Below are 24,824 nucleotides of genomic sequence, written 5' to 3'. Positions count from 1 at the left end.
GCACCACATGTTGGGCAATTTGGCAACATCTTTCCTTTATAACTGCTGTCACAAGTCACCGGCGTCCAAGTACTGACTGAACGGTTTAAAACATGAAGATCTGGACCTCAGAACACATATTCAAGTGAGTAATTTATAAAAGTTCTAAAACGTGTTTAATTTAAATACTTTGATATTAACTAGCTTATTGAAGTTTGTAGCTAGGTTAGCAACCAGCCAGTTAGCGCGCGATAGCTCTTTACTTTTAGTCAACTAGCTTCTGGTACAAGTCAACGGGTTTTTGGTAGCAAACAGCTGACTTTAGCCAAATATTTGGCTAGCCAACACATCAAACTTCCATTTTACCATTACTAAACTAGGAAAAATAATGATAGTTAGCTAGCTATACAACAAAGACAGTACAGTAATTGAATGCAAGCTAGCCAGCCACATTACCATATCTTTGACATTACATTAGTTAGCTGCATTACAAGTAGTTAACTGTTAGCCGGAAGTTTACAGCAGTGTCACGGGATTCCGGTGCTTTGCTTCAGCTAACTGTTACTTGTTTAAGGTCATGTGAATTCATCTATTAATCGAATTTTAGCTCAATGTTCTTTTTGGTGATGTCCCGTGCCGCACCACTAGGCATGCACTCTCTGAGACTGGAATAAAGGTATTTCTATTCCAACTAGCTATACCGGAGGCTCTGTCAATGGTGGAATCATGGTTGTTATGTCACTATATATTCACAGCTTAATACTCTTTGGGGAATTAATTGAGTGAGGAAATGCCTCTGTTTACCTCACATCATGAATAGGGATTGTAAAAAATAAACATTGTCAAGGTCAAACCAAGTACCTTGTATTACTGAACCCATAATTCATATTTCTTAACCCAATCGACATAACACAGTACAATAATGTCAGGACAGTTTTTCAAATGTATTCATGTGGGGGCACAACCAGGAGGTTCACATGCACACATGGTATCATTATGATATGCACACATTATGATACTGTATTATTACAGTAATATTGATTTCCTGTGTTGTCCCCCCACAGCCACCCGTGGGAGACAGTGACAAAGGCGGCAATGCAGAAGTACCCCAACCCTATGAACCCTGGCGTGGTAGGGGTGGATGTGTTGAACAGACATGTGGACACACAAGGTCGGCTATGCAGCAACCGACTGCTCAGCACAGAGTGGGGACTGCCCTCCTTGGCCAAGACTGTAAGTCCTCAGCACAGTGGATGCCTGTCTCCAATGTTGCCACTAATGCGATTCTCCTGAGAAGTGCATTCAGCAGATCTGAGGATGTATTATTTTGTTAGTGATGTCAAACGTATTTCACTGACAGTGAGGATGTCATTGTCTTTTCTCACAGCTCATTGGTATAACACGAACAAACACATACATCCAGGAACATTCGGTGGTAGACCCCAAGGAAAAGACATTTGAGCTACAATCTACAAATGTGAGTTCACCGCTGTTGTCGGATGTTCATTTGTGAATACTATAGAAAACTCCACCTTTTAGCCTTGTTGGCTAACGTTGATGCACTTTCCTCTGCTTTCAGATTTCATGTACTAACATAGTATCTGTGGACGAAAAGTTAACATACAGGCCGCATCCGCAGGATCCCGAAAAGTATGTGATTTGTTGATGGTTTGAGTTTATATTCCCTGAAAATTGATAAATAGCTTTGCGTTTTCACAGCTAAACAGTTTTTTTTCTGTTTATCCTTATGTTTAGGACCATACTGACACAAGAGGCACTGATCTCTGTGAAAGGAATTAGTTTGAGCAGTTACCTGGAGGGGCTCATGGCCAAAACCATCTCAGCGAATGCAGGCAAAGTATGACCTCTATCCTTCGCACATGCAGCCTGGATTAAATATTTATGAGTGGAAATGTTCAACCCCTAACTTTCCCCTGTGTGTTTTGTTGTGTCCAGGGACGAGAGGCAATGGAGTGGGTCATCAGGCGGTTAAACACAGAGATCGAGGAGCTGGCAGCGACTGCACAGGCCACTATCCGCATCCCCATGGCAGCAGCAGTCACAGAGAAATGATCATCCTTCATCTCAATGTACCTCAGACATTTCCTCTGAAAGGGGAGACCAACCTTATCTGCCAGCACAGCCACCTCCTGTATTGGTCCACTCATCTTGTCACAAGAACGCACGATTCCCTCAGCGGACTGTCTTTACAAGCAGGGTACATGCTGTTGGGTACACAGAGTGAAGCTGATGACATTGAACATGGTGGAGCCAAGTTGCATTTGAGGCTCATGGGATTTGTAGTCTAACGTTTTCAATCACACTGTGCCTATAGGTCATCAAGTTTCTATTTATTCTCCTGTCTTTTTTCTATTGTTGTTCTATGGTCGGCTGTCTAACAGGTTTACTCTGGCATTTGACCATTCCATTTAACATCATTCTATGTTGCCTATGCAAGCCATGTACTTACCAATCTTTAAGAGGCTGTCGGTCATTTTCATGGAACTGTTCACTTACTGAGAAGATAAAATATATTTTTATGCTTGTTTGTGGGTCTGTTTTGTGATGTAAAGTCACTGTGCTACATATTCAAGAATGCAAACTTGAATTTTAAAGCAGCAATCAGCAGTAGAAACTAACAAAATGACCTCCCAAACTCTGTTTTGGTAAAAAGCTAAAGGATGGTGCTGGAGGAATGTAACCACTGTCAAATTCAGACATATAACAAAATTATAGTTTTGAGGCTGTATAGTGTTTGTTTACATTTTATTTTGTTGACAAATGATTGCACATTTTTTTTCTGGTTATGATGCAGTATGACAGTTGAACTAAGCTCATGAGACATAAGTTATATCCTGTTGGGGAAATTCACCACTAAGGACTAAAATTTAAAGTAAAGGAAGAAATCTTTATCATGGCTGGAGAGGTTCACAAACTGCCTGATGAAACTCTGAAAAGGGGCATTCCCTTTGTACTGCTACACAAACAAGTCTTATAAGCATGGTTGGTTGCTGCATGAGACTGACTGATAGATGCCAGGCTTCTTACCTTGAAACTGAGATACTCCTAGATCCCAGAGCAATGTTCTGGGTGTACTCTTGTGTAGTCAATATGTCACTCGCATGAACCCAACCAACACAGATTATTAGAAAGCAGCATTATTGTAAACATTTTTTCCCCCCATCACATACAAAATGTTTGTAGCAAGTAACAAATGTAATACGTTTGAAAGAATTGAACAAATGGCTTGACCATTACTACAGTATGCGATTTACACAACATTAGTGTTGGGTGTAGTCAGTGAACGTCGACAGTGGACACTGGGACAGGGTTATGTTCAGGATAATTGGACAGTGACAGTTGATTTGGAACATGCCGAACCAAATTGCGCCTTGGTTCGGGCATGTTCAAAAACCTTTTTTCTGAAGACTTTTTTAAATGTCAAAGGCAGAGGATGAAACTACATTCCAGTCACACTTTTGCTAGATAGTTTAATCCCTCCAGTCGTTTGTAGATCCAAGCTCCCCATGTTTTTGCATGTTGTACAGCCCATTTTTTAATTCTGCATGACAAGCCAGGGGTAATATGTTTTCTTGTTCTTGAACTGCAAATTGCATCTGCTCCCCGTTTCCCTCTCCTGCTCAGTCTGACTCGCGAGTGGAGGTGTGGGTGGTGATGCTGAAGTGGCGGGATGAACAGCTTCTAGCTAAGGCATCGCCATCATGAACAGTTTGCCCCTCACTCCTTTCCTCCGGCCGGCACTGACAGTTCTGTCTCATTCTGGGTTCGATTCACCAGTTCTCTCTGGATTTTTGTCATCAACATTTAATCAAACTCGATGACTACACAGAAGGATCACCGCGCATTGACTTAATGGTCTTTCTAGGGGCGGGAGAAATAACGAGGAAGCAACTTGATTTAACGCTCATCGCTTTTATTAGAATGTTTACAGTGCGAACATTGACACAATGAATCAATCGTGCCGCAAGAGGTACTGTATCCGGGTAAATAGGTGCAGGTGTTGTGCCGAAAAGCTCCCCCATGCCAGAATTCTCCCCCACCCCTCCTTAGCGTGGACGCGCACGTACTCAATTCTTCATTGCTGCGACTTGCTTGCGAGTTGAGATTTCGGATCACGTTCGGCTGCGTTTAATTTATTTTTGATAGCGGGGGAGGCACCAGTAATGTCTGCAGTTTTCGGTTTGGCTATTTTTTTCAAGTGTATTAGACTATAAATACATCTCTTTGCCAAAATTCGTCATCTCTTCCATGTCTTATTTGACTAGTAGTTGTTCTGAAATGTTTATTGCTTGCATATATTTTACTCCCTCCTCTATGTTTAATATATCACATACATTAATTATTCATTTCAGTTGCCTAACCTGAAGTTTGTTCTATAGAAAGTATTTGACTGATTTTCTTGCAAGGCCTGGCACACTTCATAATCATTTTTGGTAGCTTATGTTGACCAGTAGTGTGTGCTACAGAAAGTATTTGACTCTAGCCACAACATTGATATTGGAAAGCTGCACCTACCCACCCGTCCAGCATCACTACTCTAGATGGTTCTGACTTAGAATATGTGGACAACTACAAATACCTCGGTGTCTGGTTAGACTGTAAAGTCTCCTTCCAGACTCACATTAAACATCTCTAATCCAAAATTAAATCTAGAATCAGCTTTCTATTTCACAACAAAGCATCCTTCACTCATGCTGCCAAACATACACACGCTCAAGGTACTAAACGATATTATAACCGCCATCGATAAAAGACAGTACTGTGCAGCCGTCTTCATCGACCTTGCCAAGGCTTTTGACTCTGTCAATAACCATATTCTTATCGGCACTCAGTAGCCTCGGTTTTTCTGATGACTGCCTTGCCTGGTTCACCAACTACTTTGCAGACAGAGTTCAGTGTGTCCTTCACTCACGCCTCCAAACTTACCCTAGTAAAACTGACTATCCTACCGATCCTCGACTTCGGCGATGTCATCGACAAAATAGCTTTCAACACTACTCAGCAAACTGGATGCAGTTTATCACAGTGCCATCCATTTTGTCACTAAAGCACCTTATACCACCCACCACTGCGACCTGTATGCTCTAGTCGGCTGGCCCTCGCTACATATTCGTCGCCAGACCCACTGGCTACAGGTCATCTACAAGTCCATGCTAGGTAAAGCTCTGCCTTATCTCAGTTCACAAATATTGGAAAGCTGCAACAGCTCGACTGAACATTTAGTCCACTTTTTATGGAAGTTTCAGGTGACACTGTCAACTCAAGCCTAACCTCGTGCTGACAGGCAGCGCAGACATAGTCTGAATTGTTCTTAACTTAAAATAATAATAATAAAAAAAATTAAACCTTTATTTAACTAGCCAAGTCGCCTAGTTAAATAAAGGTTTAAAAATGTTTAAAAAATTGTCCAATGAGATGGATTTCATACAGGACTGGTGGAATCATCGTGGGCAGCGGTCACAAACAATCAACTTTATGATGACAAATTAATATATTTAAAACATTAAAATCCATTTTCTTGAATAACAATTATTTCATTATCAGACAAAGCGGAATTATACTACCTCTGGAAAATTGACTGCTTATACACATTTATACTCGTAAAAATGTGCCTTTAGAAGTGAACAAGCAATTACCCAGTCAGTGTCTTCCTCATTGTCCACCTCCCCACAGAAGTGGCACAGTTGGCTCAGGTCATCTAGCCAAACATAATGTCAAGTAGTCTATACATCTTTACATGTATTTTTCTGAGCAAATGGAACAGTATAGATTTCTTGTAACAATTTTTTAAATACAAGTGTTTTAGTGGCCATCTAGTCAGAAGTTGGATCAAAGAACCTTGAAAGATCCATGTAAAATGTTTTTTTTTAAATCTACAATTATATTAAATTAGAAATTGAACATACCAGTGTTTGAGGAGTGTGACTGCTATTTCTTATCTCATGATGTTATCATCTTTCTTATTTGAAAAAACAATTGACTCCAGAACACATTCAGCTAACTGGGGGAAAAAATCAAATGGCATTTGTTTCCCAAACAAAATTGTTGCACTTAACTCTAATTCGCCAGTATACAACGACATGGCTATAATATAATTTGACAGTTCTGTTTTGCTTTTTAGTCCGTATACTTTCAGTAGGTTAATTTTACATTACGTATACTCTCACACTTACTTTCAAGGCAAAGACCCCACAACAAGTAACATCTTCTTGGCATGGGTAAGGAAGAGCACCACTAACGCTCATCTGAAGAAGAGGACCAAAGCGCAGCACGGGTTCATGATAATTTATTCAAACTGAACACTGACACAAAATAACACCGTGGACCGAAACGAAACATTTCTGTCTGGTGCAGACACAAAATAGGTGGGGAAAAGGCTACCGAAGTATGATTCTCAATCAGAGACAACAATAGACAGCTGCCTCTGATTGAGAACCACACCCGGCCAAACACAAATAAATAGAAAACATAGAAATAAGGAAACTAGAATGACCACCCTAGTCACACCCTGGCCTAACCAAAATAGAGAATAAAAGTCTCTCTATGGCCAGGGCATGACAACCACACACCCATCTGGAGATATTACACCCCTTCTTTCTCAAGAATGATCTGAACATATATATTAATAAAAGTACAGCATTTTGAAACACTTTTTTTGATTACAATATAGAGATTAATAACAGAGGGGAATCTGATAATGCAGAGATTCCAGCAGGGTGTGAGTTGAAGTCGTCAAATATGGAGCTGACAAGGACTGGAATGTAAACGACGTGATCATCTCAGATGATCTAATTTCTGAGAATGGGCAGGCATTCCTTCGGATGAAGAGCATCTCCGTCTGGCTGATTATGTGCTGTCATCCAGGTGGAAATGTCACCTGCATATCTGATGTAGGAAAAGAGATAAGAGATAAGTTGAGTGTCTTATGAATATGTTTATGTATATGTACTGTACATGTACATGTGTGTGTATGTGTATATATATCTTGGTATATATATTTTGTGTTTTAATTTATATTATTACTGTCATTATTGTGTTTTGTGGTTGAGGGGTGGGTGGAGGTTGATGGGGATGGTGGAGGTGCTGGGGGTGTCCTATTGAGGGCAAAGGTATAAGGGGTACGTACTGGTGGCAGAGAAGTCAGACGCAGGAGAGCAAAAACTGTGTTTCCAACGGCGCAGTTTAATAATAAAAAACCAACCGGAAACCAGAACAATCATTAAATGGGTACAAAACCCGACGCACACCAGACATAACGTGCACAAGCACTTACAATAAACAATACCGGACAAGGACATGGGGGGGACAGAGGGTTAAATACACAACATGTAATTGATGGAGTTGAAACCAGGTGTGTGGAAAGACAAGACAAAACAAATGGAAAATGAAAGGTGGATCGGCGATGGCTAGAAGACCGGTGACGTCGACCGCTGAACGTCGCCCGAACAAGGAGAGGGACCGACTTCGGAGGAAGTCTTGACAAAAGGGACCTATTGGGGAGGGATTCTTCATGGAGGCACATTCAGTCATAGTTTTGTTTATTATATTATTATACATTTATTTATTTTTTTCTTATTTTTTTCTATTATTATAACAGTTTACTGTGATAATGGATATGCACTCACGTTGACTTATATATTTGAACTTTTTTTTCGCCCAGAGTACACGTTTGATTTATTATTGTTATTATTATTTTATTATTACTACTGTACCTACATTCTTAAAAACTAAAACAGAAAAGTTGTAAAACATTTTAGGAAAAGCCATAAGAGGGAAAAGCATGATGGGATGGGGGATTGTGGGATGGGTAGAGAGAGCAGTAGAGGCCTCTGAAAACTATTATTGCTGAAATAACCACTTCCTTGTGACTAATGTCACCAAAATTGATTCTGAAGTGTGCCACGCCTTGCAGTCCCATGATAGAAGGGGGGGTTGGCAGGCAAGAAAATAGCCTTGCCAACCCCCCCCCCCCCCCTCCCTTCTAGATTCCTTACTTTGTAGCTAGAGTCAAGTACTTTCTGTGGCACACATCAGAGTCAATGTAGGCAAGCAATAAACCTTTTAGAACAACTACTAGTCGAATAAGAGATGGGAGAGGTGACACATTTTGGCAAAGAGATTTATTTATAGGCTAATACACTTGAAACAAATAGCCAAACCGAAAACTGCAGACATTACTTGTGCCTGCCCGCGATCAAAATTACATCAAAAATAAAATGGAGCCTAACGTGATCAGACATCTCAACTAGCATGCAAGTTGCAACAATGAAGAATTGAGTGTGTGCGCGTTCACGTGAAGGGGGGGGGGAATACTGGCAGGGGGGATCTTTTCGATACCACACCTGAATGAAATAAATCAAATCTGACTGGTGCCGGATCCTGTTCTGGCTCAAATGAAGCACTGCTTGGGGGACTCCATGTTTACTGTAGCCTTGTAAACCTTGCCATAGCCAACACTTCAACAAAACAGACATTCACTTTTAGTAAAACAATACTTTTTCAGTGTATTAATGTGGTGTTTCATTGTATTGCATCACACAGCTTTATTGTCCAGAGTTGCAATCAGGTTTATTGTGAGCTGCAATCAGTTGTTTTTAGCAGCGTTACAGTACAAGTTGTCTTGTTCCTCTCTTTAATCAGTGAGTTATCCAAAATGGGGCAATGCTCAAATGTAATTTCAGGTGAAGCAGTACATTTCATGTGATACTTGTGATAATTGATTAACTGAAAACTAGGCAAAGCTGAAAATTGTCTCTTGAATAATAGGTTTTAAAATCTATAACAATCGTCTGGTGTTTTAGGTGCAAAAATGTAACCATTAATTAGTAATTAGTTACTGTGTTGCTACTTGCAGTTCTACATTAAGAAACTAGTAATGTATAATTTTTTTCTGGGATAATAATGAATGATATTAGCAGGCACCACCTAGAGTCGGTAATGGTAAATCCCTTCAGAAAGGCTCTCTCCCTCGCCAGATTTAACATCAAGGTCTGATGCAATGGACACAAATCCCTGTGGGAGAAAAAAACATCTGAATGAACCCAAAATACTGTATTTTTTAGACCTTTATTTAACTAGGAAGTCAGTTAAGAACAAATTCTTATTTTCATTGATGGCCTAGGAACAGTGGGTTAACTGCCTTGTTCAGGGACAGAACAACATATTTTCACCTTGTCAGCTCGGGGATTCAATCTTGCAACCTTTCAGTTACTAGTCCAATGCTCTAACCACTAGGCTACCTGCCGCCCCTAGTTCTGGCGTATCTCCCAGAACTACTTTGGTGAAAGTAAAGATACACATACACACTGTTAAATAGTTAATTAATGGTACCCAAACTATCTTCACTGACCCTATCTGCACTGACCCTATGCACACTCACTAGACACACACACACACACACACACACACACACACACACACACACACACACACACACACACACACACACACACACACACACACACACACACACACACACACACACACACACACACACACACACACACACACTCACACACTCACACACACACTACATTGACACTCCTACACAAAACCCACACACATACACACACACATACATATTACACACACACGCACAGACATAAACACACACTTTTACACTCATCATTTGCTGCTGCTACTCTGTTCTTTATTTTACTTTTATTATTATCTATCCTGACAACTAGTCACTTTACCCTGCTTTCAGGTACCTCAAATACCTCGCACCTCTACACATTGATCTGGTACTGGTACTCTCTTTAAAATAAAAATGTATTCCTCTTGTGTTACTATTTTATTTTTAAACTCTGCATTGTTGGGAAACCTCGTAAGCAAGTATTTCACAGTAAAGTCTACAACATTTGTATTCGGCGCATGCAACATAACATTTGATTTGACACACACTTACATACTCAAAATAATGTAGCCATAACTGGCAAATTAAACACATTTACAGATTTCCAACCTATACTAATTGAGGCTGGTTTAAAAGATACACTAATAGATCAAATCCAATCAAATTTTATTTGTTACATGCGCCAAATACAACAGGTGTAGTAGACCTTACCGTAAAATGCTTATTTACAAGCCAACAATGCGGTCTTAAGAAAAATAAGAGTTAAGATTTTTTTTTTTTCTAAAAAAATGATTAAAAGTAACACAATAAAATAATACATGGTATCAGACCTGCTGGATCTTCAGCGCAGGGTTAACCAGATGGATGTGGTGCATGGTGGGTAAAACAACGCCCTCCTCCAGTTTGGCTGCAACAAACAAAAACCAGTAGTTTAGGGTAACTATTTCAGCAGTCCAGTCATTAGGTTTACACACAATGGTTTTGTATGTTAAAAGGTAATGCCATGATGAAGTGTGGTTTGACAATGTGTATATGGTCAATATGAACATGAATAGGCCTACTGTAGTACTACTCTAGGATTGTATGCTCTTTTTTCCGCATACATTTCAGAACTTACCGTTCAGTTTAGCTAACACTGAAATCTTCATCCCCAGCTTCATAAACTTTTCCAGGGCTGCAGTCTGGAAAATAGTGATCGTTGTCAACATTTGGTAGCTCTTTATTTATCCATACAGGGCCAGTTTCCCAGATACAGATTAAGCTTAGTCCTGGACTAACAAGCATGCCTAATGGAGAAACCGTCCCACAGCGTACTGAGGTTAAGCAGTGCACCATATCATTGTAAAGGTAATGCAGTGTCTTTGCATCCTACCTGGAATGTTCCCACTTCACTTGATGCAAGTGTCAGGGTAAAACTAGCAAATGGAGAGTAGTATTACTTATTCATTTACACATCAAATGTATTTATTTCATTCAAGTGGAACTGAAACTCATCTTACTTGCTTAGTTCCACCAAGCCTTTGAGTTTCTCTTCTGAAATGTGTATCATCCCACTTAAGATGGAGTCCTGGAAGAGAAGAATTGATTAGAATTAACCATGCACAGAATGCATTCTGAAAGTACATATTAACTGAAAAGGATTTACATGAACCCTGAACCAAAAAAGCTAACTCACAACATTGAGCTTGAACAGTGGAGTCCGTGAAGCATTTGGCTGGATGGCAAAGGCCTTAACAGCACCTGGAAATTCCATTGTCACCTTATCAGCCTGGAAGGAAAACATTGGAACGTCCCTGGCATACACCTGCAGTTCCATCAGCATGTTGGGGAAGAGCTTGGGAAGCTGGGGGGAATGAAATAGTGCATTTAGAAAGATTTTGTTCAAGGGCAAAACTCCACTGTCCATACACACTCATTGACTGTTTGACAGGACAACAACCACCCGAGCCACTGCCTGTTCACCCCGCTATCATCCAGAAGGCGAGGTCAGTACAGGTGCATCAAAGCTGGGACCGAGAGACTGAAAAACAGCTTCTATCTCAAGGCCATCAGACTGTTAAACAGCCACCACTAACATTGAGTGGCTGCTGCCAACACACTGACTCAACTCCAGCCACTTTAATAATGGGAATTGATAGGAAATTATGTAAAATATATCACTAGCCACTTTAAACAATGCTACCTAATATAATGTTTACATACCCTACATTATTCATCTCATATGTATACGTATATACTGTACTCTATATCATCTACTGCATCTTTATGTAATACATGTATCACTAGCCACTTTAACTATGCCACTTTGTTTACATACTCATCTCATATGTATATACTGTACTCGATAGCATCTACTGTATCTTGCCTATGCCGCTCTGTTCCATCACTCATTCATATATCTTTATGTACATATATTATATATACATATATATATATTCTTTATCCCCTTACACTTGTGTCTATAAGGTAGTAGTTTTGGAATTGTTAGCTAGATTACTTGTTGGTTATTACTGCATTGTCGGAACTAGAAGCACAAGCATTTCGCTACACTCGCATTAACATCTGCTAACCATGTGTATGTGACAAATAGATGTGATTTGATTTGATTTCAGTACACCACCCCATTCACAAAAATGGATCGCTCCTACAGATCGTGATTCATGTGGCCTTGGCTTGCTATATAAAGCAGGCAGACAGGCATTGGGGCATTCAGTTACTGTTCAATTGAATGTATGAATGGGCAAAACTAGTGACCTAAGTGACTTTGAGCGTGCTATAATCATGGGTTCCAGGCACGTCGGATCCAGTATTTCAGAAACGGCTGCTCTCCTGGGCTTTTTGTCATGCACAACAGTGTCTAGGGTTTACAGAGAATGGTGCGACAAACAAAAAACATCCAGTCAGCAGCAGTCCTGTGGGTGAAAACAGCTCATTGATAAGAGAGGTCGAAGGAAAATGGCAAGAATGTGTGCAAGCTAACAGGCGGTACACAAACAGACATATAACGGCACAGTACAACAGTGGTGTGCAGAACAGGATCTCGGAACGCACAATCCGTCAATCTTTGTCACGGATGGGCTATTGAATCAGACGACCACACAGGGTTCCACTCCTATCAGCTAAAAACAAGAAGAAGCAGCTCCAGTGGGCACGTGATCACCAACACTGGACAGTTAAGAAGTGGAAAAACATTGCCTGATCTGACAAATCCCGGTTCCTTTTGCATCATGCTGATAGCAGTCAGGTTTTGGCATAAGTAGCATGAGTCCATTGATCCATTTTGCCTGGTGTCAACGGTACAGGCTGGTGACGGTCGTTACTGGTGTGGGGAATGTTTCCCTGGCACATGTTAGGTCCCTTCATACCAACTGAGCAACGATTGAACGCCACTGTGTATCTGAACATTTTTGCTGGCCAAACCCAATAGAGCATCTTTGGGATGAGATGGAATGGGCCGTTTGCAGTATGAATGTACCGCTGTCCAATCTGCAGCAACTGCGTGATGCCATCGCGTCAGCATGGACCAACATCCCCGTGGAATGTTTCTGACAAGAATTCAGGCTGTTCTGGAGGCAAAGGTGGGTCCGACCCGGTACTAAATTGGTGATGCTAATAAACTGGCCACTGAATGCATTTTACCTTTGGCAACGGCCAAGGATTTTCTGGGTGTTACCTGAGGGATGAGAGGCCCGAAGGAGGTTGTGTTGAGACGGAAAGGAGAGGTCTTGGGGATCTGAGATAAATAGAGGAAGTAAGGGGAAGGGTTAAATACGAAGGTTGACTGTAGTTGACTGTAGTTGACAGAAAAACAGACAGACAGACATGAACATTTGCACGCACACACGCGCGTGCACGCACGCACGCACGCACGCACGCACACACACACACACACACACACACACACACACACACACACACACACACACACACACACACACACACACACACACACACACACACCTTTACCATAATTCTAAACCTAACCCTAAGTGTAACCCTAAACCTAAAATAGCAATTTTCCTTGTTTTACTATCCTTGTAAGGACTCCTGTTCCCCACACACACGCACACACACCATGCTGTCATTTATTTGGGCCTGCAGGAGTCCAGCGGAGAAGTAAGCATAGGAGGCAGAGTTGACAGTGAATTCAGACAGGCCCAGGGAGAGCATGTGGCCTTTGTCCTCTGCCAGATGAAAAGGCTCGGCCTTAAAAGGAGGATCTGTGTGACTCTGAACACTGTAGAACTCACCCTGGAACACAGAAATCAGTCAATCTGAGCAAGGATCCTGACTTTTAAAAAAGACACAATTTGTTACTGATGCAAAGTATGATACCCCCAGTCCCCACCCTATTTTCTTCATGTAACACAATCATATTGGGTTATGTTGTATCCATTCACATCAGGTAAAGCTACCTTCAAATCCAGACCAAGGCTAATAGAATCGACGAGGGGTGAGTTAGTGAGGGGGACGTCCAAAACTAGAGCAGAATTGACCTTGAAGGACACTGTAGTGAAAAAACAACACCATGAGCACCACAATACTGGAAGAAAGAATATTTGTGAAGCCTATTTTCTTTCTTTGTCCTCCCTACTGCAATACCTTGCATTTCTGCTAGATGTCGCTCCAAATCGGTAACATGCTCTTCAACCAATGGGCAGATCTGGGTGCAGTGATATATATATACATTATATGGTCATGCAGTCAGTTGAAAAACACCCCACATCATTTGAACATTTACTGGTATAAGGAATACAAATCATGAGTGAATCAATTTACTCACTCTTTCCTCAATTATAGCTTTAATGCGATGGTGGAAAAGGCTCACAAATGGCTGGAAGATCAAACTGTTAACAAAATGGTTACCAAATTAAAATGATAATTATAAATCTCTTTCTTTCTCTCCCTCTCTCTAAATGCATTTTGAAACATACCTGGCTCCTCCATGGAAATTGATTGATGCCTCGCTGACCCTGGCATCACAGTTTTTGCTGAAGATAGAAATGTGTCCACTCTGATCACTTCCTATCTGCACCACAGAGGTCACATCCACATTGAACACTGCCAGGTCAAATGAGCCACCATCGGTTCTGCAAACACACAAAGAGTGGAACAAGACATAATGTTATTACAAATTTGATTCGTTTTGAAGTCATTACAAAAGGAACAGGCTTCAAAGCTCAAATCTTCTGATGTGAAAACAGGAAGAGCCGTTGAGAGAACTACTGTACTCATTCTTATCTGACTGGTCCCAGATATAATATGTTTGTTCTCTGTACAGATTTAGTGTATCAGTGTATCAGTTCCTGTTATACTGTCATCAGCAGTTGTGAGACCAGTAGTTGTGTTACCTTGTGTTACCAGTAGTTGTGTTACCAGTAGTTGTGTTACCAATACATTTAACAAAGATTCTCCCTTTTCAGGAGACAGACATAAATAATGTACCTGACCCTCATAATCCAATAGCATGGAAAGATTAAAAGATGGAAAAATAGAAAAACAGGCACCAATCAGACAACAGAAACTGATTGCTGTCACTCACATGATGCCAAAACGTGTGTGCCAATTTCCACTCATTGAAATGCTGAGGCCACTGATCACAGCCTTGAGTCCCACGCCCTCATAGAACTCCACTGAAGGCTCTGGAACATCACACCCAGACACTGAGATTCTAGAGATAAGGATGGTGGAGACAGTCAATGTTGTGCACATTGTGTCAATAGCACTGTTTTAAATCATAGAACATCTTCGGAGACTAGGTTATAATATTAGACCCAAACTCATTCTTGGTACTTTGCCACCAAAGGACAAAGCACAAAATGTCTGTAGCAGGTTCTTTGACTAATGATGATTAAGTTAAACGTTATTCTGAGATTCTAAACAGTAATGGTTTACTTTAATTTCATAAATAAAAGCCACAACTTGTACCCATCAAGGACGTAGTGCACCGTTCCTATACCAATGTCAACACCACCTCTGACATCTGGTATGATCACACTACCTATCTTCTCCTGCATCCAATCAGCCCCAATGTGTGACCCTGGAGGATACAAGAATAAAGTAGCTGTTGAAATGCAATTTCTCTGGTTTGGTATTTTAACTCAAGACAATTGAGGAAATAGCATTTTCTTACCATATTGAAGTCCTTTATTTGTCAATATGGCCTTTATTGCAGGATTTTGTCCAAAAGCATGATTGGTAAGATTCAGCAGCAGTATTAGGAGGGATAACATGCTTAACACCCTATATGGAGAGATATACAGTGTTGTTCCTCTGAAATAGTACTGCTTTTATAAAATACCATAAACAACTTTTTTTTCAACTGTATCCAGCAAATCAGCAAATAAAGATAATTTTGTTAAGTGGTTAACATGATTTGCATAAGAGATACATACATACAGAGACTATAGATTTATGCATGTACAATAAAAGGAAGAATTTTTTACCTAGGTTGATTATTAGCTCTAGTGTAGATAGATGGCTGTAGGTCTGATTTGGGACTGTGCTCAAATCATGTGATATTTATATATAGTCTATTAGCTTCCTGTTTCATTGTAAAGTGAAACTGCTGAACACCTATCCCCTTTGGTGAGTGGTGCTGAGATATACTGTTGCTAAGTAGAGTGTGAAAAACAGGAAACATACTCTCCATGTCTGATGACTGTTAAACTTTTCTTTTGGTCTGCTTTATAATCTCCACATTTTAATAGCAGTGCTTAGTAGAATCAGGAGAAGGCTCATAGCAAATAAATGTTCCATGAAATAAGGCCTCCCTCTTTACTTGTTGTCTTCCTCCAGCTTGGAGTAAGCTAGCACACTCCAGTCGAGATACAGTAGCAGATATTTATCCAAATAACAACTGAAAAGAATAATAGTGCGTCAACACAGCGTCTAAATTGTGACATTTATTAGGCTTATTTATTAGGCTTACAAAGAATATTATTTTTTTAACTATTTTTTCCTCAACAGTCCCTGAAGTGTCCAGTTGGCCCATGGACCGGCTCCCAACCAACAAGACATGAAATCTGAGTGATGTCTTTACTAATTAACTAAATGTTGTTTTATAGTTTTTTTAATGCATGCTGATGACTCTGTACACTATATCTTGAAGCTATTTTATCGCCCCCAGAAACCTCCTTTTACTCTCTGTTCCGGACGTTCTAAACGACCAATTCTCATAGCTTTTAGCCGTACCCTTATCCTACTCCTCCTCTGTTCCTCTGGTGATATAGAGGTGAATCCAGGCCCTGCAGTGCCTAGCTCCACTCCTATTCCCGAGGCGCTCTCTTTTGATGACTTCTGTAACCGTAATAGCCTTGGCTTCATGCATGTTAACATTAGAAGCCTCTTCCCTAAGCTTGTTTTATTCACTGCTTTAGCACACTCTGCCAACCCGGATGTTCTAGCCGTGTCTGAATCCTGGCTTCGGAAGACCACCAAAAATTCTGAAATCTCCATTCCGAACTACAACATTTTCAGACAAGATAGAACGGCCAAAGGGGACGGTGTTGCAATCTACTGCAGAGATAGCCTGCAGAGTTCTGTCCTACTATCCAGGTCTGTACACAAACAATTTGAACTTATACTTTTAAAAATCCACCTCTCTAAAAACAAGTCTCTCACTGTTGCCACCTGCTATAGACCACCCTCCACTCCACTCATCACTGTCAAACGCTCTCTGAAACACTTCAGCGAGCAGGCCTTTCTAATCGACCTGGCCAGGGTATCCTGGAAGGACATTGACCTCATCCCATCAGTAGTGGACATTGACCTCATCCCATCAGTAGTGGATGCCTGTTTTTTTTAATGCCTTCCTCACCATCTTAAATAAGCATGCCCCATTCAAGAAATTTAGAACCAGGAACAGGTATAGCCCCTGGTTCTCTCCAGACCTGACTACCCTTAACCAACACAAAAACATCCTATGGCGTTCTGCATTAGCATCAAACAGCCCCTGTGATATGCAACTTTTCAGGGAAGCTAGAAACCAATACACACAGGCAGTTAGAAAAGCCAAGGCTAGCTTTTTCAAGCAGAAATTTGCTTCCTGCAACACAAACTCAATCAAGTTCTGGGACACCGAAAAGTCCTTGGAGAATATGACACCTCCTCCCAGCTGCTCACTGCACTGAGGATAGGAAACACTGTCACTACCGCTAAATCCACTATAATTGAGAATTTCAATGAGCATTTTTCTACGGCTGGCCATGCTTTCCACCTGGCTACCACTAACCCCGGTCAACAGCACTGCACCTCCCACAGCAACTCGCCCAAGCCTTCCCTATTTCTGCTTCTCCCAAATCCAGTCAGCTGATGTTCTGAAAGAGCTGCAAAATCTGGACCCCTACAAATCAGCCGGGTTAGACAATCTGGACCCTTTCTTTCTAAAATGATCTGCCAAAATTACTGCAACCCCTATTACTAGCCTGTTCAACCTCTCTTTTTTGTCTTCTGAGATTCCCAAAGATTGGAAAGCAGCTGCGGTCATCCCCCTCTTCAAATGGGGAGACACTCTAGACCCAAACTGCTACAGACCTATATCTATCCTACCCTGCCTTTCTAACGTCTTTGAAAGCCAAGTCAACAAACAGATTACCGACCATTTCGAATCCCACCATACCTTCTCCGCTATGCAATCTGGTTTCAGAGCTGAAACCATACTGTGCAGCCGTATTCATTGACCTGGCCAAGGCTTTCGACTGTCAATCACCACATCCTCATCGGCAGACTCGATAGCCTTGGATTTTCAAATGATTGCCTCGCCTGGTTCACCAACTCTTTCCCCGATAGAGTTCAGTGTGTCAAATCGGAGGGCCTGTTGTCCGGGCCACTGGCAGTCTCTATGGGGGTGCCACAGGGTTCAATTCTTGGACGACTCTCTTCTCTGTATACATCAATGATGTCGCTTTTACTACTGGTGTGTCTCTGATCCACCTCTACGCAGACGACACCATTCTGTATACTTCTGGCCCTTCTTTGGACTCTGTGTTAACAACCCTCCAGACGATTTCCAATGCCATACAACTCTCCTTACGTGGCCTCCAGCTGCTCTTAAATACAAGTAAAACTAAATGCATGCTCTTCAACTGATCGCTGCCTGCACCTGCACGCCCGTCCAACATCACTATTCTGGACGGTTCTGTCTTAGAATATGTGGACAACTACAAATACCTAGGTGTCTGGTTAGACTGTAACCTCTCCTTCAAGACTCACATCAAACATCTGCAATCCAAAGTTAAATCTAGAATTGGCTTCCTATTTCGCAACAAAGCCTTCTTCACTCATGCTGCCAAACATTTTTATTTTACCTTTATTTAACTAGGCAAGTCAGTTAAGAACAAATTCTTATTTTCAATGACAGCCTAGGAACAGTGGGTTAACTGCCTGTTCAGGGGCAGAACAACAGATTTGTACCTTGTCAGCTCGGGGGTTTGAACTTGCAACCTTCCGGTTACCAGTCCAATGCTCTAACCACTAGGCTACACTGCCGCCCCAAACATACCCTTGTAAAACTGACCATGCTGCCAAACATACCCTTGTAAAACTGACCATCCTACCGATCCTCGACTTCGGCGATGTCATTTCCAAAATAGCCTCCAATACCCTACTCAATAAATTTGATGCAGTCTATCACAGTGCCATCCCTTTTGTCACCAAAGCCCCATATACTACCCACCACTGCGACCTGTACGCTCTCGTTGGCTGGCCCTCGCTTCATACTCGTCGCCAAACCCACTGGCTCCAGGTCATCTACAAGACCCTGCTAGGTAGAGTCCCCCCTTATCTCACATCGCTGGTCACCATAGCAGCACCCACCTGTAGCACGCGCTCCAGCAGGTATATCTCTCTGGTCACCCCCAAAACCAATTCTTACTTTGGCCGCCTTGCCTTCCAGTTCTCTGCTGTCAATGACTGGAACAAACTGCAAAAATCTCTGAAACTGGAAACACTTATCCCCTCACTAGCTTTAAGCACCAGCTGTCAGAGCAGCTCACAGATTACTGCACCTGTACATAGCCCATCTATAATTTAGCCCAAACAACTACCTCTCCCCCTACTGTATTTATTTATTTATTTTGCTCCTTTGCCCCCCATTATTTCTATCTCTACTTTGCACATTCTTCCACTGCAAATCTACCATTCCAGTGTTTATTTGTTATTTTATTTTTTACTTGCTATTTTGTATTTACTTCGCCACCATGGCCTTTTTTTGCCTTTACTTCCCTTATCTCACCTAATTTGCTCACATTGTATATAGACTCATTTTTCTACTGTATAATTGACTGTATGTTTGTTTTACTCCATGTGTGACTGTGTTGTTGTACATGTCGAACTGCTTTGCTTTATCTTGGCCAGGTCGCAACTGTAAATGAGAACTTGTTCTCAACTTGCCTACCTGGTTAAATAAAGGTGAAATAAAAAAACTCCTTGGGATGACTCCTTGGGATGACTCCTTGGGATGACTCCTTGGGTATCCACTGCTGGCCCCTTATGAGAGCATCAGAAGTCCACTTTAACAAGCAACATGTGGGATCCATATCAAAACATCGGCATTCTGAGAAGAATTGTTATTTACTAGAACTTGAAAATCAGGAACTGAAAGAGGTGGGGCAGAATAATGCTATGGTATATTTCAAAGAATATGAATTATGTTTGTGTTGTGATATTATGTTTGTATTGTTATATACACTGAGTGTACAAACATTAAGAACACCTGCTCTTTCCATGACATAGACTGACTAGGTGAATCCAGGTGAAAGATATGATCCCTTATTGACGTCACCTGCTAAATCCACTTCAATCAGTGTAGGTGAAGGGGAGGATTAAGCCTTGAGACAATTGAGACATGGATTGTGTATGTGTGAAATGCAGAGGGTGAATGGGCAAGACAAAATATTTAAGTGCGTTTGAGCGGAATATGGTAGTAGGTGCGCCTGGGGTATGGCACACAGCTGTGAGTGTGTCAAAAACTGCAACTCTGCTTTTTTTCATGCTCAACAGTTTCCGTGTGTATCAAGAATGGTCCACCACCCAAAGGATATCCAGCCAATGTTTCACAACTGTGGGAAGCATTGGAGTCAACATGGGATAGCATCCCTGTGGAAAGATTTCCACGCCATGTAGAGTCCATTCCCAACTAATTGAGGCTGTTCTGAGGGCAAAAGGGGGTGCAACGCAATAGTAGGAAGGTGTTCCTAATGTTTTGTACACTCAGCGTGTGTTTTATATACACATATATATATATATATATACACATATATATATACACATACATATACAGTGGGGCAAAAAAAGTATTTAGTCAGCCACCAATTGTGCAAGTTCTCCCACCCAAAAAGATGAGAGAGGCCTGTCATTTTCATCATAGGTACACTTCAACTATGACAGACAAAATGAGAAAGAAAATCCAGAAAATCACATTGTAGGATTTTTTATGAATTTATTTGCAAATTATGGTGGAAAATACGTATTTGGTCACCTACAAACAAGCAAGATTTCTGGCTCTCACAGACCTGTAACTTCTTTAAGAGGCTCCTCTGTCCTCCACTCGTTACCTGTATTAATGGCACCTGTTTGAACTTGTTATCAGTACAAAAGACACATGTCCACAACCTCAAACTGTCACACTCCAAACTCCACTATGGCCAAGACCAAAGAGCTGTCAAAGGACACCAGAAATAAAATTGTAGACCTGCACCAGGCTGGGAAGACTGAATCTGCAATAGGTAAGCAGCTTGGTTTGAATAAATCAACTGTGGGAGCAATTATTAGGAAATGAAAGTCATACAAGACCACTGATAATCTCCCTCGATCTGGGGCTCCACACAAGATCTCACCCTGTGGGGTCAAAATGGTCGCAAGAACGTTGAGCAAAAATCCCAGAACCACACGGGGGGACCTAGTGAATGACCTGCAGAGAGCTGGGACCAAAGTAACAAAGCCTCCCATCAGTAACACACTACGCCGCCAGGGACTCAAATCCTGCAGTGCCAGACGTGTCCCCCTGCTTAAGCCAGTACATGTCCAGGCCCGTCTGAAGTTTGCTAGAGAGCATTTGGATGATCCAGAAGAAGATTGGGGGAATGTCATATGGTCAGATGAAACCAAAATATACATTTTTGGTAAAAACTCAACTCGTCGTGTTTGGAGGACAAAGAATGCTGAGTTGCATCCAAAGAACATCATACCTACTGTGAAGCATGGGGGTGGAAACATCATGCTTTGGGGCTGTTTTTCTGCAAAGGGACCAGGACGAATGATCCGTGTAAAGGAAAGAATGAATGGGGCCATGTATCGTGAGCTTTTGAATGAAAACCTCCTTCCATCAGCAAGGGCATTGAAGATGAAACGTGGCTGGGTCTTTCAGCATGACAATGATCCCAAATACACTGCCCGGGCAACCAAGGAGTGGCTTCGTAAGAAGCATTTCAAGGTCCTGGAGTGGCCTAGCCAGTCTCCAGATCTCAACCCCATATAAAATCTTTGGAGGGAGGTGAAAGTCTGTGTTGCCCAGCAACAGCCCCAAATATCACTGCTCTAGAGGAGATCTGCATGGAGGAATGGGCCAAAATAGCAGCAACAGTGTGTGAAAACCTTGTGAAGACTTACAGAAAACGTTTGACCTCGGTCATTGCCAACAAAGGGTATATAACAAAGTATTGAGATAAACTTTTGTTATTGACCAAATACTTATTTTCCACCATAATTTGAAAATAAATTCATTACAAATCCTACAATGTGATTTTCTGGATTTTTTTCTCATTTTGTCTGTCATAGTTGAAGTGTACCTATGATGAAAATTACAGGCCTGTCACGAATATTACCGAAGGTGACTCCCCTTCTTGTTCGGGTGGCGCTCGGCGGTCGTCGTCGCCGGTCTACTAGCTATCACCGATCCGTTGTTCTGTGTTCCTTTGGTTTTGTCTGATTGGTATCACCTGTTTCTTGTTTGGTTGTTAGGGTAGGGTTATATATAGTTTGTTCAGCCCGCTTCTGTTTCGTGCGGGCTTGTTCGTCTGTTCTATGTTTGAGTGTATTTTGTTTGTATTTTGGGTTTCGCACTGTCCGTTAATATTTCTGATCATTTGTTTTCCTACTTTTATTCATGTTATTTTTCCGGGACATTAAAGCGTGTTTTTTCCCACATCTTTTGCTCTCTGCGCCTGACTCCACACCTCCTCACTCATTTGCCGTAACAGAAGCCCGCACCACGATATGGAGTCAGCAGGAGCAGCGACCACTCCTCTTCCCACTATGGAGGAGAGAGTCTTTCATCACACGTCCATCCTCCATCGCCTAGGATCAGCGATGGATCAAATGATGGAGAGGATGGATCGTTGGGAGAGGAATGGTCTCCCTACTACCCAACCGACCCTCCCACCAGCAACTCTACCATCTCCCCCATCTGGATCCGGTTCCAGCGCTCTGCGCATTACGCCTCAGAGGGAGTACGATGGAGCAGCGACGGGGTGCCAGGGATTCCTGCTTCAACTAGACCTCTACCTGGCCACCGTTCGGCCGGCTCCCTCGGACGAGGAGAGAGTGTGGGTCCTCATCACATGCCTTACGTGTAGAGCCCTGGAGTGGGCTAATGCGGTCTGGAACGGGCCCGACTCAGCGAAGGACAATTACCCGGAGTTCCCCCGCCGTTTTAGGGCCGTGTTCGATCACCCTCCAGAAGGTCGAGCGGCGGGTGAGAGATTGTTCCATCTCAGACAGGGGACGAGGAGCGCGCAGGACTTCGCGCTGGTGTTCCGGACCTTGGCCGCTGGAGCAGGGTGGAACGACAGGGCCCTGATAGACCATTACAGATGTAGCCTGAGAGAGGACGTCCGCAGGGAGCTGGCATGTCGGGATACTACACTTAGCCTGGATGGACTGATAGACCTGTCGATCCGGTTGGACCATCTGCTAGCTGCTCGAGGACGTTCTGAAAGGGTCCTGTCAGTTCTAACTCCTGACCCTCCTGCTCCTATCCCGATGGAGCTAGGAGGGACCGCGGGAGATCGGAGGAGGAAGCTCCTCCTGTACCAGTTGTGGCCGGAGAGGGCACACGTCTGGTCGGTGCTGGAGGAATTCATCTGGGAATCGAGAAGGCAGGCAGAACACTCCTCGGTCACCCCAGGTGAGTAAGCACCACACTCTCCCAGAGTTTCCTGTTGGTCACATGTTCTTATTAATTTGTTTCCTTAATTATTCTCCTTCTCTCCAGCATAAGGCACTGGTAGATTCAGGCGCAGCTGGAAATTTTATAGATCGCGGACTCGCTCAGAGATTGAGGATTCCGTTAGTAAAAGTAGACCCCCCTTTTCCCGTGCACTCTTTAGATAGTCGACCATTAGGGTCAGGGCTGGTGAGGAAAGCCACAATTTCGTTGGAGATGATTACGCAGGGGAATCACAAGGAGCGAATTAGTTTGTTCCTTATCGATTCACCTGCGTTTCCAGTGGTGCTGGGGATTCCCTGGCTAGCTATTCATAATCCTACGATTTCGTGGAAACAGGGAACTCTCCAGGGGTGGTCTGATGAGTGTTCAGGCAGGTGTGTAGGGGTTTCCATCGGTGCGACAACAGTGGAGAGTCCAGACCAGGTTTCCACCGTGTGCATTCCAGCTGAGTATGACGATTTGGCTATCGTTTTCAGTAAAAAGAAGGCGACCAAATTACCACCCCATAGGCAGGGGGATTGCGTGATAAACCTCCAGGGTAACGCTGCACTCCCCAGGAGTCATGTGTATCCTTTGTCCCAGGAGGAGACGGTGGCTATGGAAACTTATATCACCGAGGCTCTGGGACAGGGGTACATTTGGCCCTCCATGTCACCTGTCTCTTCGAGTTTATTTTTTGTGAAGAAAAAAGATGGTGGTTTGCATCCGTGTATTGATTATAGAGGTCTAAATTCCATCACGGTGGGTTTTAGTTACACACTACCCCTCATTGCTACGGCAGTGGAATCATTTCACGGAGCGCAGTTCTTCACTAAACTGGATCTCAGGAGTGCTTATCTGTGCTTATCTGGTGCGTATCCGGGATAGAGATGAGTGGAAAACTGCATTTAGCACTACTTCTGGCCATTATGAGTACCTCGTCATGCCATACGGTTTAAAGAATGCTCCAGCTATATTTCAATCCTTCGTGGATGAGATTCTCAGAGACCTGCACGGACAGGGTGTAGTGGTGTATATTGACGATATTTTGATCTACTCCGCTACACGCACTGCACATGTATCTCTGGTGCGCAAGGTTCTTAGACGACTGCTGGAGCATGACCTGTATGTGAAGGCGGAGAAATGTGAGTTTTCCAAACGATCCGTTTCCTTCCTGGGTTATCGCATTTCCAGCTCTGGGTTGGTAATGGAGGGTGACCGCGTAAAGGCCGTGCGTAATTGGCCGACTCCGACCACGGTAAAGGAGGTGCAGCGGTTCTTGGGGTTTGCCAATTACTACCGGAGGTTTATCCGGGGTTTTGG

The 24,824-nt window shown here is 42.5% G+C and overlaps 2 protein-coding genes across 2 annotated transcripts; one reads left to right on the top strand and one right to left on the bottom strand.

Moving 5' to 3' along the window:
* LOC135528040 (PRELI domain containing protein 3B-like) lies at positions 1-2,525 on the top strand. Its single transcript, XM_064956805.1, has 6 exons — positions 1-124; positions 1,044-1,212; positions 1,367-1,456; positions 1,559-1,629; positions 1,735-1,837; positions 1,936-2,525. The coding sequence occupies exons 1-6, from the start codon at positions 93-95 to the stop codon at positions 2,050-2,052; spliced, it is 582 nt and encodes a 193-aa protein (XP_064812877.1). The 5' UTR covers positions 1-92; the 3' UTR covers positions 2,053-2,525.
* A 5,576-nt stretch (positions 2,526-8,101) lies between these two features.
* Positions 8,102-15,906, bottom strand: LOC135528039 (bactericidal permeability-increasing protein-like). Its single transcript, XM_064956804.1, has 16 exons — positions 15,802-15,906; positions 15,489-15,598; positions 15,284-15,395; positions 14,898-15,026; positions 14,290-14,445; positions 14,139-14,202; positions 13,958-14,018; positions 13,771-13,862; positions 13,430-13,606; positions 13,029-13,088; positions 11,031-11,198; positions 10,855-10,922; positions 10,728-10,770; positions 10,473-10,536; positions 10,186-10,262; positions 8,102-9,012 (listed from the first exon to the last, which is right to left on the bottom strand). The coding sequence occupies exons 2-16, from the start codon at positions 15,586-15,588 to the stop codon at positions 8,926-8,928; spliced, it is 1,458 nt and encodes a 485-aa protein (XP_064812876.1). The 5' UTR covers positions 15,589-15,598; positions 15,802-15,906; the 3' UTR covers positions 8,102-8,925.
* Positions 15,907-24,824: the final 8,918 nt, after the last annotated feature.

The sequence above is a fragment of the Oncorhynchus masou genome, chromosome 33 (assembly GCF_036934945.1).
Source record: "Oncorhynchus masou masou isolate Uvic2021 chromosome 33, UVic_Omas_1.1, whole genome shotgun sequence".
Lineage (NCBI taxonomy): Eukaryota > Metazoa > Chordata > Actinopteri > Salmoniformes > Salmonidae > Oncorhynchus > Oncorhynchus masou.
This window is presented reverse-complemented; position numbering and strand designations above follow the sequence as displayed.